At 48.0% G+C, this 15,164-nt stretch overlaps 1 protein-coding gene across 3 annotated transcripts in view; it reads right to left on the bottom strand.

The window, feature by feature from the left end:
* DGKD (diacylglycerol kinase delta) overlaps positions 1–15,164 on the bottom strand; it is a 98,224-nt gene that overhangs the window by 7,224 nt on the left and 75,836 nt on the right. For all 3 annotated transcript variants that reach the window (XM_060241940.1, XM_060241939.1, XM_060241941.1), the window contains 7 exons: positions 11,334–11,430; positions 8,631–8,738; positions 7,346–7,459; positions 6,876–7,010; positions 6,563–6,714; positions 6,349–6,460; positions 6,135–6,227 (listed from right to left, as the gene is read on the bottom strand). In XM_060241940.1, the coding sequence (XP_060097923.1) occupies positions 6,135–6,227; positions 6,349–6,460; positions 6,563–6,714; positions 6,876–7,010; positions 7,346–7,459; positions 8,631–8,738; positions 11,334–11,430 (811 nt within the window). The remainder of the gene's footprint in view (positions 1–6,134; positions 6,228–6,348; positions 6,461–6,562; positions 6,715–6,875; positions 7,011–7,345; positions 7,460–8,630; positions 8,739–11,333; positions 11,431–15,164) is intronic.

The following is a 15,164-nucleotide window of genomic DNA, read 5'->3' on the forward strand; positions in this document are numbered from 1 at the left end:
CGGAGGAAGCTTGTCTATGCCTCAGGTCCAGCGCATAGTGCGACACGAAGGTGTGCGCCGATGCCCACGTGGCAGCCTTGCAGATGTCCTGTAGGGGAACTCCCCTCATGAAGGCAGCCAAGGTTGCCACCGCTCGCGTCGAATGGGCCCGGAGCGGACCAGGGAGAGGGGTCTTGCAGAGAAGATAGCACAACCGGATTGTCCCCGTGATCCACTTGGACAACCGTTGAGAGGAGATCCGCTGACCCATGGAGGACGCAGCATACGAAACAAACAGCCTGGAGTCCTTCCGCGACGGGTTTGTGCGATGAAGGTAGAAAGACAATGCCCGCTTCGCGTCCAGGGCATGCAGACGACGTTCCGAGTCGTCAGCCGGCAACGGAAAGTAAACCGGCAGGAAAATCTCTGAGTTGAGATGGAAAGGCGAAATCACCTTGGGCAAAAACGTGACATCAGAACGGAGCATCACCCCGTCCACAGAGAAGATCAGGTAGGGGGCGTCACACCGTAGCGCCGCCAGCTTCCCCACCCTCCTGGCAGATGTAATGGCCACCAGGAAAGCCGTCTTCCAGGCCAGGAGGTGAGGGGAACAAGAGGCCATTGGCTCAAAAGGCTTCCCCATCAGCGCCCTAAGCACTAGAGGCAGATCCCATGCTGGGGCAGGGGCCCGCACCGCGGGGTACAGCCTTGTCATGCCCTTAAGGAACCTTTTGGTGTCCGGGTGCGTAAAGACCGAACGGCCATCAATCTGAGCATGCTTTGAGGAGACGGCCGCCAAATAAACGCGCACCGACGACTGCGCCAGACCTTTGTCAAGCAGAGCAATCAGGAAGTCGAAAATCACCGGCAGGCCCGCCATTTCAGGCCGTGATGTACGCCTCGTTGCAAACTCTACAAACTTCGCCCACTTAGAAGCATATGACTTCCTCGTAGAGAACTTCCTGGAGTTCATCATGACGAACTGAGCCCTCTCGGAGACCCTCTCCTAGCTGCCAAGCAGTCACCCGAAGATGAGGAACATCGTGGTGCAGGACCTGACCCTGATGGGAAAGCAATAGGTCCGGGACCTGAGGAAACTGATGAAACGTCCCGTTGGATAGGCGTAGGACCAAGGGAAACCAGTGCTGCCTCGGCCACCATGGCGTCACCAGGATCCCCTGGGGACGCTCCCTTAGCAGTTTCTGCACCACCTTGGTGAGCAGTGGAATGAGTGGAAAAAGGTACACTGTGTGGAAAGTCCAGGGTACCAGGATGCCGTCCCTGAGTGCCAACGAGTCCGCTCCCCCCCTGCAACAGAACAGTTCGCACTTTGCGTTGTGCCGTGTGGCGAAAACGTCCAGCACCAGGGTCCCCCACTTGTAGAAGACCGGACTCAGGAATTTCCAGTTCAGCTCCCACTCGTGGAATAGGGGCCCCCCACGACTGAGGAAGTCCGCCTGCACATTCCTCTCCCCTGGGAGATGGGCTGCACGAATGAAGACCCCCAGCGACCTGCACAACTCCCAAATTCTCAAGGCTAGGTGGCAAAGTCTGCGGGACACTGTGCCGCCTTGCCTGTTGATGTATGCCATAGCGGTGATGTTGTCGGTCATCACAGCCACCAACTTGCCCCTCAGGAGAGGCTGAAACGAATGAATGGCGTGAAAAATGGCCAGCAGCTCCAAAAAGTTTATGTGCTGCTGGGCATGTTGGCTCGGCCACCGGTCTCCCACGCACACGCCCCCCATGTGGGCTCCCTAGCCCCACAAGGATGCATCCGTCGTGATCGTGAGGGAGGGCGCTGGTCTGTGGAAAGGCGCCCCCTCCACTAAGCGCTGTTTCCGCCCCCACCAGTCCAGAGACGCCAAGACGTCCGGCGGCACCGTCAGCAGGCGAGAATGTGGTTCGAGATTGCACTTGAAACTCCGTAAGAACCAGAGCTGCATCCTCAACATCGCAAATGGAATCACCGCCGTTGTGGCTGCCATAAGCCCCAGAAGGCACTGAACCTTCCGCACGGAGACTGTAGGATTCTGCTGGAAAGCCCCGACCATCTGGACAATGGCGTCTGCCCGATCCGGAGGAAGAAACGCCCTGCACTCCCGTGTGTCCAATATCGCCCCGATGAATTGCACCCGCTGGGCAGGTTGGAGATGGGACTTCTTCAGATTGATCTGAAGTCCCAACTCATCCACCAGGGCTAGGGTGACTGCTATGTGCTGCACCAACGACTCTCTTGTCTCCGCCACCAGGAGCCAGTCGTCGATGTACGGGAAGAGTGTTATTCCCTGCAGCCGCAGGTGGGCGGTAATCACCACCATAGTCTTGGTGAACACCCTCGGAGCCGTGCACAACCTGAAAGGCAGGGCCCTGTATTGGAAGTGTTCGTCCCCGACAGTGTAGCGCAGGAACTGCCGGTGGAAGGGATGGATTGAGATGTGAAAATACACATCTTTCAGGTCGAGCGTGGCCATCCAATCTCCCTGCCCCAGAAGAGGAAGGATGTAGGGTAGAGTGGTCATCCTGAACTTGTCGCATCTTACAAACGCGTTCAGAGCCCGCAAATCCATGATGGGCTGAAGTCCCCCATCCCTCTTCGGGACTGCAAAGTACCGGGAGTAGAAACCGCATCGCAGTTGGTTCGCAGGGACCCTTTCGATGGCCTGCTTGAGGAGGAGAGAGCATACCTCCTTCTGAAGCGTCTGTGAAGGAGCGGTAGAGACGAAAGTCGGGGTGGGAGGGGGGTTGCAGAATTCTATTCCATAACCCCACTGGATTATGGACAGCACCCAATGGTCCGAGGTGGTACGGGCCCAGGCAGGGAAAAAACTGGCAAGGCGGATAAGGTCCGAGTCCACAGGGCCAACCAAAGGTGGGAGGCAGTCAAAGACCCTGTTTGTGCTGCTTGGTGCCCTTCTGCCTAGGTGTCTGGGCAGAAGGAGGAGAGTATTTGGGCTTAGCCTGGTACTGAGGTCTGGTAAACGTCGCCTGTTTCGAACGCCACTGCCTTTCCGGCGACTTCGAATAAGGCTTCTTTTGCCACGTCTTCGGCCATTGCCTCTTTGCTGGTGTACGAGGTCCCGACACTCCCAGATTCCTAGAGGTTTTAATGCTTTTATCCAGCTCTTGCAGGACTGAATCTGTATTTGAGCTGAAGAGACCCGTGCCATCGAATGGAAGGTTCTCCACATAGGCCTGCGTATCCTGCTGCAGCGCAGTGGATCGAAGCCAGGAGTGTCTACGGAGAGAGATGGCCGTGGTCAACGCTTTGGCACACATGTCCCCTGAGTGCTTGGCGGAGTTGAGTCGCTGCTTTGCCGAGATCATGCCCTCCTTCTGTAGTTTTCGTAGGGCAGTCTTGCTCTGCTCCGGAAGGGAACCCATGATGGTAGAGACTTGGTCCCACAGGGCGTATTGATACCTGCCCATGCAAGCTGCATAGTTTGCGATCTTTACCCCCAAGGAACCTGCAGAGTACAGCCTTCTGCCCATCGCATCTAGCTTCCTGCCCTACTTGTCGGGGGGCGTGGAATGGGTCTTTTTCGCCTTCGAGGACGACAACACCACTACCGAGTTTGGCTTGGGATGGACATAGAGGAACTCGGCCGATGACTCTTGGATCCTGTACATATGGTCCAGCCTGCGGGAGGACACAGGCGTGGACGCTGGCTTGTCCCAGGAGGACTTGGCAGTCTGCAGCATAACGTTGGTGAGTGGCAGCGCTACAGCAGTGGAGGTATCTTGTTGGACAATGTCAAAGACTGTGTCCGCGACAATCGGCTGTGGTTGGACCGTCGGGAGGGAAAGCGTTTGTGCCATCCGTTTGATCAGATCACCGTAAGACTTTAGGTCTTCCGACGGCGAAATGGGCTGTTCCTCCGAGGTCTTCACGGGAGGCGACGGCTCATCATGCGACGAGGTCTCTCTCTGAGGCGATGAACCCTCTAAAGACCTGGGAGACTCTCCCGGGGAGTCGGACAGCTCAGACTGCTGAAGCGGCTTCGGAGACACCGGTGCGGCCGGGGTGGACTTGACCTTTACCGACGGGGTGCTCTGATCAGACTCCCTCCGACGCACCTCCGGGGGCTTTGACACCGACGGAGCCTGCTTCAGGGTACGAAAAGACGTATGGGACCGATACGAAGTCTCCGACGCCTGGTCCCAGTCCATCTGACGTGGCGGAAGCTACGGGTAGGGTGGCTGCATGGGGTAGGCCCCGTACAAGTACTGCCACTGCCGTTGGTCCCATGGGATCTGGGCTGCAGCTCCGTGTGGCGAGCGGTCCCCTTCTCTGTAGAGAGGAGAGCGGCTGCTTGAAGAGCGATCCCGGCGTCGATCTCGCGCCCGAGCCGATGGGCTGCTCGTGCGCGGAGTAAGTCAACCGAGCGGGCTTCGATCGGTATCGACACGTTGGGCCGGTTCGATCTCCAAGTCCGAGTCCGAAATAACAAGCTGGTTCGACCTCAATTCCAGTGGGGTGCTCGGCTGGCGGACCGGAGAAGCGAAAAGCTTGAGCGGTGGAACAACTGGAGCCGTTGGATCTGATGGAGACACCGGGGCCGACTGCGTCACCGATTTGCCGTGTCTCTGCTTCTTGGCCTTCTTCCCCTTGTCTGCAGGCGCCCCTTTGTCCTCCTTATGTCGTTTAGCTGGCACTGAGGACTCCGAAGTCAAAGCTGAGCCCGATCGTTTCCGAGGGCGATCGGCATCGGAAAGGGCCTGGTCGGTATCGACCGGTTTCGATGCCGACTGGTCCGACTGACCAGTCGGCTGTTCAGCCTGCTCCGCCGACAGTCGACGCGGGGAAAGTGCCTGCTCCATCAGCGCCGCCGCAAGTCGAGCCGCCCTGTTCTTCCTGGTTTGCCGCGAAAACTTGGCACAATGGACACAGGAATCAGGCCGATGTTGCTCGCCCAGGCACAGCAAACACAAGGCGTGCCCGTCTGGAGGGGCAATTTTACTCCCGCACGAGGAGCAGCGGCAAAAAAATCCCCACCGTCTTTCCATACGAGGAAAGATAGCAGCAGGAAAAAACGAAAGTAGGGAGAAGGGGCCCTGCAGGGTGGGAAAATAAAAACCCCGCTCTCCCGCAACGAACAACTATCTATCTAACAGCTAACTATAACTATACTAACTATACTACAACTATCTAACTAACAATAGCAAAAATACAAAGTTCTCCGACCGTAGCAGAAAAGATCGACTGATCAGCGCGGCGGTCAGAAGAGAACTGGCGGGATGTCCGCTCCCGTCCCAGTGAGTGTGCGCAGTGGGGCTTCTGGGCATGCGCATGGGGACGTCGGCGCGGAAATCCTCAGCTTTTGAAGTTTACTGATCGAGATCGGCGTTGGCGCCTACTCCCATCAGTGTGATGCACAGAGACCACGAAGAAGATTAGGCAGTTAGGTGTGTCAGGGCCTGCTTGAGGCAGCTGCCAGGGGAGGGTGGCCACTATGACAGCTGTGGACCAGGCTGCTCACCTATCCAGGTGGCAACAGCCTCCAGCCAAAACCCTGTGGCAGCCGGCAAGCATCACCAACCTATCTGCTAGCTGATTTCATATGATGGTCCCACACTTTTCCCATTCAGTTGTCACATGGCTGTCTCTTGAGGAAGGCAACTAGCAGTGCCACAGTGCAGGCACAATACGGAACTGCTCTGTCCATCTGTCATCTGCGTAGAAAATGGACATACCTAGCACCAAATCATTTTTGTTTCAGACAAAATGAACACCAGAAGCATGCAAAAGGGCAGCCTTGTTAACAACTGGAGAGGAATGCGATCAGATGTCTTCATATATTTTGGAACCATTAAGGAATGCTCCTGCTAGACACCGCTCCTGAAACTATGTCACACAATTTGCAATGGCACCAACAATCCCTACGAATTCCATCAAAGGTGACATCACATTCCAGCTATCAGGTAAATCAGCTCCAATCCATTATTAATTTGGAAGACTGTTATTATTGTTATCTGAATTAAACAAGGTACATTTTAGGAATGGTACCACAATATTTACAGGCAGGATGAGGGAAGCAAAAACACTGTTAAACCTGAGTTATAGTCTTAAATGGGCAATTTATCTTCTCAATAAGGAATGAAGATGAAAAAGCAGCAGAAGTAACAAGACTCTTTTTCAGAAAACTATCCCTTACCAGGGCCATTTTGCCGGCCAGGAGCAGTTCTGTCTCATTATGCAAGGCTTTGACATTATTCATCATTTCCACAACAAGGTTGCAGTTCAGCCCCTGCGGAAAGAACACATGCATAAGGACTGAATATTACAAGCCAACCTTTAACAAAGTATGTCCGTCAGAGAGTCCACCCAATGGGAACAAGATGAGCAATCAAAGAGAAGCCAGGTAATACCTCTGCAGATTTGGATTTGGCATACACTTGGTCCATAGATTTCGAGGTAGCATTGACTGCGTGAGCAAGTTCTTGTTCCATGTCCTGGTATGACTGAGCTATTTCTCGAATGCTGTAGAGAAGGGGAGGAAATGCATGAGTTTCTGGGATTGTTATCTTACTGTGATGTCCTTTGCGCCGCTTGAATTCAGAAAACAAAGAGGATGACCCTCACCTGTGAATCAGAGCTCCTGCTGCTCGGCAAAACTGATTGATCTGAGTGGACTCTTCTTCAGATATTGTCTCTGGGTGTAGTGAGAAAGACGGAGGTCTGGGAAGCTCACATTTTTGTTTGTCCTCCCAGGACTTCAAGGTGTTCTCAAATGCCTGAAAGAACAAATCAAATTGTTTAGTGCCTTCTGTGACAATTTAAGAGAAGCTTTACACTGCATATCTTGGATGCATGCAAAGTCTATCATGATATTGTGTCACACTACTGAGGTTATCTTTTGCTGACTAGGTTCATAATGAAAGAAAACTGCTCTTACCCTATCACGGGTTAATGTCTGTGCTCTGTTTTTATGCACAATCCAAATATATCCTGGTGGCTGTATCCAGGCCTCCCCATCAACTTGCACAGGAACTCCCTCATCTCCCAGGATTGCTATCTTCACTGTCCGACACTGTGAGAAATTCATCTGTTAAATGCATTCTAAATCATAAGACAAACATGTTTTGTACATGCCAATTGTTTTCCTGTGTCCCACATAGTTTCCCCAGCCTCTTTCCTCCTGAAAAAGCATAAAATTGATTGCTGTTGCTAGTCAGAACATGAAATCACACATCTGAGCAAAATTTAGAAACCAGTCCATGCGTAATACTGCAGACTGCTGCTGCTCTGAGCCTTCAGCCTTCCATCAATTGCTGTACATTAAACTATAAGTATATATGTAACATTCAATACTTCTTGAAAAGGACCAGAGACCACCTCACGTGAAACGTGTAGAAGGATGAATACCTGGGCAATTCGATGATGCTGAAGGTTAATTACCCGGGAGACAGCCATCTGCATACTACCAAACACTGCTACCACTTCGAGAATCTTGTCATCAAAAGACGGAGCTGTAAATGTCTAGGAAAATAAAGAAGAGAAAGGAATCCAGCTTCTACTTCAAGGATGCTGGGTTTTCGCTGCATCACAATAATGTATAGGATGCCTGTATCTTAAAGGAAAAAGAACTATCTGGGGAGGCAGGAATTTGCGGAGAAGCAATCTGTCAATGTACGTGGACTTAGCAGTTTCCCCACTCATGGCTCCTCCACTCCAAATCACACTCTTGGAGTTGCTTTTCTCCCTCACAGGATTTCAAAAGGGTTGTAAATAGCTGCTGACTCTGTGTGTGTGGCTGACCCACAACAGGGTGGGAAAGCTGAAGGCTTTTGCATGGCAGGCAGTGTGGATCCTACTGCTGGCACACATTCAACCCATACCTCTATGCATGTTGTTGCCAGTGTAGTATTGAGATTGGTAGGTGGAGATGGAATTGACACTGCAGGAATGTTTTAGGGAATAGCCATGCTAGTCTGCAATAGAACAGATAAATACAAGTCCCAGAGCACCTTAGAGACCAGTAAGATTTTCAGGGTAAGAATTTTGACTCTCAAAAGCTCATATCCCCAAAATCTTGTTGGTCTCTAAGGTGCTCTGGGATTTGTATCTAGCTGTTACGCAGGAATGTTTGTTGGGATTGCTTCTGTTGGTACTGTAATAATTTTTCCTATTATGCTGGAGGCGTGTGGGACAGAAACTATGTAAACCTGCAGCAACCACTATGGCAGGGCCATGATACTTGCTTCTGCAGCCCTACCAGTGACCTGCCATTTCCTCAGGCCCTCAGCTTAAAAATCATTCAGAGACTGAGCTATCACTGCGACAGCATGTATGAAGTGTAAAAACTTTAGTACTAAAAATGAGCAGACACTGCAATTCACCAGCCCACTTATATTTTCACTTTTTTAGTGAGCAAACCCATGTCATTTTTCATGCTGCTAATGGTGGCTGCTCCCTGCATCCCTTCTGTTCTGAAAGTTGTTCTCTGCTCAAATAAGTTATTTAGTCACAAGTAAAACACGAGTTGTGAGCACAAGTGAAACAAGATCCATCACAGCATTCTTATGGTCTCAAAAGACTGCCTTGCTCTCAAGGTACACAGAAATTTGCTTCAGAAATTTTGGAACAAAGCAGAAAATACGAAACAAAAACTACAATTTTTATTCACATTTTCCCCTCCAGAAATACTCACATCATCTTCCTTGGTGCCTCCCCAGAAGTTGGTCCCTCCAGCATAACTGGGGATGTTGAGGACAGCAATTCCTTGAAGACTAGGCAAAGGGATTGGACGCCCATCACACTGCATGATACAAATACAATTTTTATACCATAAGCAATTCCAGATTTAATCAGCAGACTGACTGTCAAATGCTACAGAGACAAAACAATGGCCCAGAGTAGGATGAATATTGCATCTTCTTGTAGGAAACTCCTTGTCCCCAAACAGGGTAGATGCTAGGATGCAAAGATATTCTAAGGATACAGCAAAGTGAGGAATCCTGAAAACAGAAGGGGGAAGGCTTTAACTTATCTGTAACAAAAATTCAAGCAGACATCAGTGCTTTCTTTAAAAGGGCCACTGATCCTTCTCCGCTTTTCTCAAGATTCACAAGGAAGGTGGTTGTCCAGAACAACCAGGAATAAAAGCAAACACAGAAATTATACACTGGAATATTCGCATTTAGCTGTCAATTAGAATGCATTATTTGTGAGGCCTGACATATTTCCAAGGTGGGTGTCATGGAGAGTAAAAATAACAATATGCAGACCCTTCCCACTAACAGCATCATAGCCTATACAAAACTGTGGGACAGAACAAGCGTCATTGTTAGCACTGGCTGGTCTGTCCTTATAGTTTACACTTGGCGCTGGTACACTCTATTCTTGAAGAATATAAACAATCTGGAGAGTACAGTTTGGCTAGTTACAGGGTGTTCGTGAGATGCAGGCAGTGCCGGACTGCAATGCCTTCTGGGACAGAACCATAGTCAATTCTTACTCTATTGAGAGTATATTGAGAGGGACAGGACTTTTCATGTCTCTGCTTAAGCCAAAATTCTGCCACAGAAGTCTTTCTCAAATGATTTCAGTTACAGAATACATATCCTTTCACAGCTGAGCCCCCTCTCTGTATTCTCAACAAATGGGTACAAGCAGTACCTTCTCCAGCAGATTGCAGAAATGAGCATAGAAAGCTGATTCTCTAGAATTAGTTGTCCAGCCAACAAATATTTGTAGATGCTGTATTAAACCCAAATGACCCTGTTTAACACATAGGAATTCCACTGTTGCAGATGATCTGTATTACAAGTGGGGGACTCATGAGGACTTGTGGATGGAGTCTGTTCCTCGCTTCAGTATTTCCCACTCTTCAGTGTTTCCTGTTTCCCTCTCTCTTGCAGTCCTATGGCATCTCTTGTTCTTGACTCCGCTCTCAAGTCTTCAGCTTCCCTGTCTTCTTCTCCAGTGTACATCTTCCCCCCTTCTATTTTTCTTTTTCTTTTCTCTAGCAGCCTATTCTTTCTTTCTGCCCTGCCTCCCACCAACCCTTTTTAATCTTTACCCCTTCTCTCCTTTCCCTCCCTTTTATGTTTTTTTTTAGTTTTGTTCCCTCTCCCAGCTGATACTGACTGAAGGTCCATAGCAGTGTTTGCTGGGGGTTCCTAGCAGATCCCAAAATGGACACCAATATCCCACAGGAGGGGGGGTGCGGGAAGAATCCTTAAAAACACACAGACAAAATGAAAGTACAGAAGGGTATAACAATATAAGTGGGAAAAGTCCACTAATTGAAGTCCACTAATTGAAAATGATAAGCATATTCAAATAATATATATAATAGACTAGAGGATAACAATCCACAGTATATAAATAGTATCAGGTATACAAAACAGACATATACAAATGAATATATAATAATTGAAAGTTGATTCAAATACAGTTCATCCAAAAGTTCAGAGAGCAAAATTTTATAATGGCACACTAAGAACTCTTGTATCTAGCATTCTTCTTCAGATGTATGTACTGGTTCTTTCTTAAAATGCCATGGTTACCAATAAAAAACATAGTAGTTAATCACAAGCTTTCTTCTCATACCTAGCATACTGTTATGGAATTCTGTCATCTGACCTTTTCAATCAACTTTCATTTATTATTTATTAATTTTGTAAGTTCCTTTCGTACTTCTGATACTATTTATGTACTGTGAAAAGTGAAAATTGCCAGTCATATTTTTGAATAGATTATTTGAATATATTTATAATTTCAACTAAGGGGCTCAATGTGGTTTACTGTACTTTTTCTACCTATATGCTACACCCTTCTGTACTTCTGTTTTAGCCACTGAATTCTCACAACATAAGTCTCATGATATCTCGAAGGCATTCATTATTTAAAGGTATAGACATTACTCACATTTGGGGAGGGGGGGTAAACCACTGCATTAAAAAAATCAGATTTTCCTGCAAACATGGGGCTGTAGAAAAATTCCTATTATCTGTCCCTGGCCTCATTGTGTAGATTTTTTGATCTGCGCTCTATAACCAAGTTCAGAATTAGATATATAGATTGAGTCTTTGATGGTGTTACTATCAGCCATTAATCATCAATGAGTGGAAAGGAGCTTGTGAATACTCAAATCAAGAACAAGGTTTAAGCAAACCATTCAGTTTGACTACACAGAATCTACAATTTCTATTCTGTAAAACAGAGAAGTTTATTGGAAAATAGCAAAACATAGATTAATGGATTCAGGTTTTGCTCCTAAGGAAACTGCCAAAGCACACTGGTTAAACAAACTAGGAAAATGGGGGGATCCAACAGACATCTTTTGCCTTTGAACAGAGACTCAGACTTGAAGGACCAATGGGCTGTGGACAACTCTGGAATCCATTACCTCCAGCAAAACTTTCTGTTCCAGGTTCTTGTAAGTTCTATGTAGCAGCTCTTTAGTCCCAAGAACTCCGTACCACATCATGTTCTTTGTACGACTTCTAATAAGAGAAAGCAAAGAAACAGAATGTGATTGACTACAACAAATATACCATCCTCTCATGCTCAAAAGAAAGGAAAAGTCAGTGACAGAGATGTGCATTTGGATATATTCCAATATATAGGGGAAAAAATACCTTATTGGTATTTTCAGGTCTCTGGATGGTATCAGGGATTTTTGAGGATACCGGAAATGGGTTCAGAAAAATTCTAGAAACACTTAAGAATAACTGGAAATATTGGAAACCAGCCTTTTAAGGTGTCCAGAACTGTTTTTTCTTTATTTTTTCTGTGTCCCTGTGTTTTCCCGGCAGGGTCATCCTTGCCAGTGGGCAAACTAGGCGTTTGCCTAGGGCAGCGGTCTTGGGGGTGCCAAATTGGGTGCTCCCCACATGACTTGGAGAGGGAGCTGGCACCTCTCTGAGTCCCCACCCCCCACCCTCCGTGCCTCTCGGTGTCTCTTTCTCCTTGCTTTTGCACCCGTGAACTGCAAAAGCAGGGAGAGGATCCCCCCCCCCACGCACCTTTCAGGAGACTCCTGTGGCGGCAGGGCTTCTCCCTACATTTACATCCCTGGAGTGCAAAAGTAGGGAGAGGATCCCTCCCCCCCCCCACGCACCTTTCAGGAGACTCCTGTGGCGGCAGGGCTTCTCCCTACATTTACATCCCTGGAGTGCAAAAGCAGAGAGAGGATCCCCCCCCCACGCACCTTTCAGGAGACTCCTGTGGCGGCAGGGCTTCTCCCTACATTTACATCCCTGGAGTGCAAAAGCAGGGAGAGGATTCCCCCCCCCCCCCACGCACCTTTCAGGAGACTCCTGTGGCGGCAGGGCTTCTCCCTACATTTACATCCCTGGAGTGCAAAAGTAGGGAGAGGATCCCTCCCCAACAGGCCGCAGGGCAGCCCCTCTATTCTATCCTATGGGCCCATAGGACAAAATGGAGGGATCGGGCCACCACTGCAGAGTGATGGTAGAGAAGGGGTTTTAAACTTTAAACCCCCTCTCTGGGGTTGTGCCACAGTAGCGGCCTGATCCCTCCATTGTGTTCTATGGACCCATAGGATAGAATGGACACCTTTCTATCTTATGGGCCAGATCCAGATGGGCAGCCGTGTTGGTTTAAAGCAATAAAAGAAAGTTGGAGCCCAGTAGCACCTTTAAACAATGGTTTATTCGAAATGTAAGCCTTCCTGTGCGTCCATACTTCATCAGAAATGAAATGGACTACAGTGAGCAGTGCCACATATAGCAGCTGGTGGGCAGTGGTTAAGAATGCAAAGTAGTACAAAGTTAGAATCCAATGGCAAAACAGTGAAATTAAGAAACTGAAAGAACATTTTGTCTGCATAGCATTTCCGTGGGAAAACAACAAAGGCAGTGACATGTCAGAACTGGAGAATGATGGTGGGAGTGTCACAAGGCAATAAATGCAATCTGTTAATTGCTCTACTGCTCCTTGTGACTGGGTTAGAATGAGAACATGTTTTTCTCAAACTCCATTCTATCTTATGGCCACACAGAATAGAATGGCCTCCATTCTATCTTATGGACCTATAGGATACAATGGACTCCATTCTTCCCTATGGGCACATAGGATAGAATGGAGGTATTGGGCTGCTGCTGTGTGGTGCTACCCCAGAGAAGGGGTTTAAAGTTTTAAACCCCTTTTCTAGTGTTGCACTGCAGCAGTGGCCCAATCCGTCCATTCTATCCTATGGGATCATAGAATAGAATGGACTCTATTCTACAGAATGGACTCAATTCTGTAGAATCAGCATAGGCCCATAGGATAGAATGGAGGGATTGGACTGTTGCTGCAGCACAATACTACAGAAGGGATTTTAAACTTTAAACCCCTTCTCTGTGGTCGCACCACAGTGATGGCTGGATTTCCCCATTCTGTCCTATGGGCTCATAGGGCAGAATGGAGAGATCTGGCCGCAGTAACCGCGGGGGGGGGGGGGCACACGCAAGTAGTTAGCCTAGGGTGTCAAAGGGTTTAGGGCTGGCCCTGCTTCTTTGGGTTTAGAATCGACTTGCTTTGATTCTGTTTCTGTCATTTAAATTTCTTTTGTTGGTCTTGAAACATTGTATTCTTTGTGTGAGTTGCTTTGTGTTAAGTTTCCTTTTTGCAGTGGATTCTTGAACTCAATTTTGCCATTAATTCTTTGGTTGTATATTGGCTCAGATTCTCTGATTTTATATTTGTTGAGTTTGCAACAGCAGTTCTACTCAGGTTGGATTAGATCAGGGGTGGAGAACCTTTTATCTGCCAATGGCCATATGGATATTTTTAACATCATTCGCGGGCCATAAAAATTATCAACTTAAAAAACAGTGCTTCACCAAGGGAGAATGATTCAGGTCAGCAAAATTAATGCAAATGATTGTTTTTCTATTTGAAGTCATGTGGGGAGAGCCTAATTTCACACACACACACAGCCCGCTGCCCTAGGCAAATGCCTAGGTCCAGGGCTTTTTTGTAGAAAAAGCCCAGCAGGAACTCAGTAGCATATTAAACCACACCCCCTAATATTAGCACATCTGGTCACACACTCATTAGCATATTACGCCACACCATCTGAGATAATCAAGTGCAAACTGAACTGTGACAGTAACTTTTCCAGGCCTTTCAGCAATTCTGGCTGGCCACCCAGGCCCCAAGGAGGCTGCCACACAGTACATCTGAGCCCTGTGATCTCTGTCTGGCCCTGTGGAGGCTGCTGCACAGTGTGGCTGGGCCCCACAATCCTTGCTGGCCAGCCAGGGGGCCACTCCAAGTGACCTTGAGGGCCACATATGGCCCTCGGGACAAAGGTTCCCCATCCCTGGGTTAGATAATTATCTGGTTTGACATCAGGTTTGATTCTAAGGCTGAACATTTGTTAGGCTTGTTACATTATCCTATGGTTGAGCTAAGACTTCCTGGTTCTACATTGGTATTTTTGTTGGTTCTGTTTGCTTTTAGTTGCTTTTGGCCAGGGGTTGCTTTGGTTGATCTTGTAACTTCAGCTATTCTTTGCCCTGGAGAAAGCATGGAACCCCCTCCCCCATCACCACCATGAAGGATGGCTGGGGGCACCTTGTTCATGGACCCCTAGCATTGGACCTCTTGGACCCATTCACTTGAAATTTGATTATTTAAAGGACAGTGACCAGCAGCTCTGCTGCAGTTTTAGTGCCATTAGCTCAAAAACAGCTCCTCCAGCTCTCTGGAAATATTCTTCATAGGGAATAATGGAGCCAAATATCAGAAACCTGCCCCTTCCCCAACCCCAGATTTGAATACCAAACTGGTTGGTGGAACATATAAAACTGTGAATACTGGTATTTCTCAACTCTATGATGCCCAGATCTGAAAATACTGATTTTTTTTCAAGCTATACATCCCTAAACTCAAATCAAATTTCCTAGTGAAAGAATTTTTAAAGGAACAAGAATATTATGAACTACAGCTTGTTTCTACAGGAAAAAACAACAGCCTTAAAAAACAGAATTATTGTAGAATCCAACAATGCAAATCATCACAGTTATCCACTTAAAACATGAAGTATAAAATGGGTGTCACACTTGATGGTCCCAGTCTCCAGAGTAATGCTAAGGGCTTCAAGAATATGATTACATTATGATAGGTAGCATTAAGGAAGGCTTACCACTAAAATAGAGCTCAGAACAGGTGTTCAAATCAGTAAGAACACAGTTCACAGACAGGTGCCTTATCCACTTTGACCAGC

This window comes from Heteronotia binoei, chromosome 6 (assembly GCF_032191835.1).
Source record: "Heteronotia binoei isolate CCM8104 ecotype False Entrance Well chromosome 6, APGP_CSIRO_Hbin_v1, whole genome shotgun sequence".
In the NCBI taxonomy this organism is placed as follows: domain Eukaryota; kingdom Metazoa; phylum Chordata; class Lepidosauria; order Squamata; family Gekkonidae; genus Heteronotia; species Heteronotia binoei.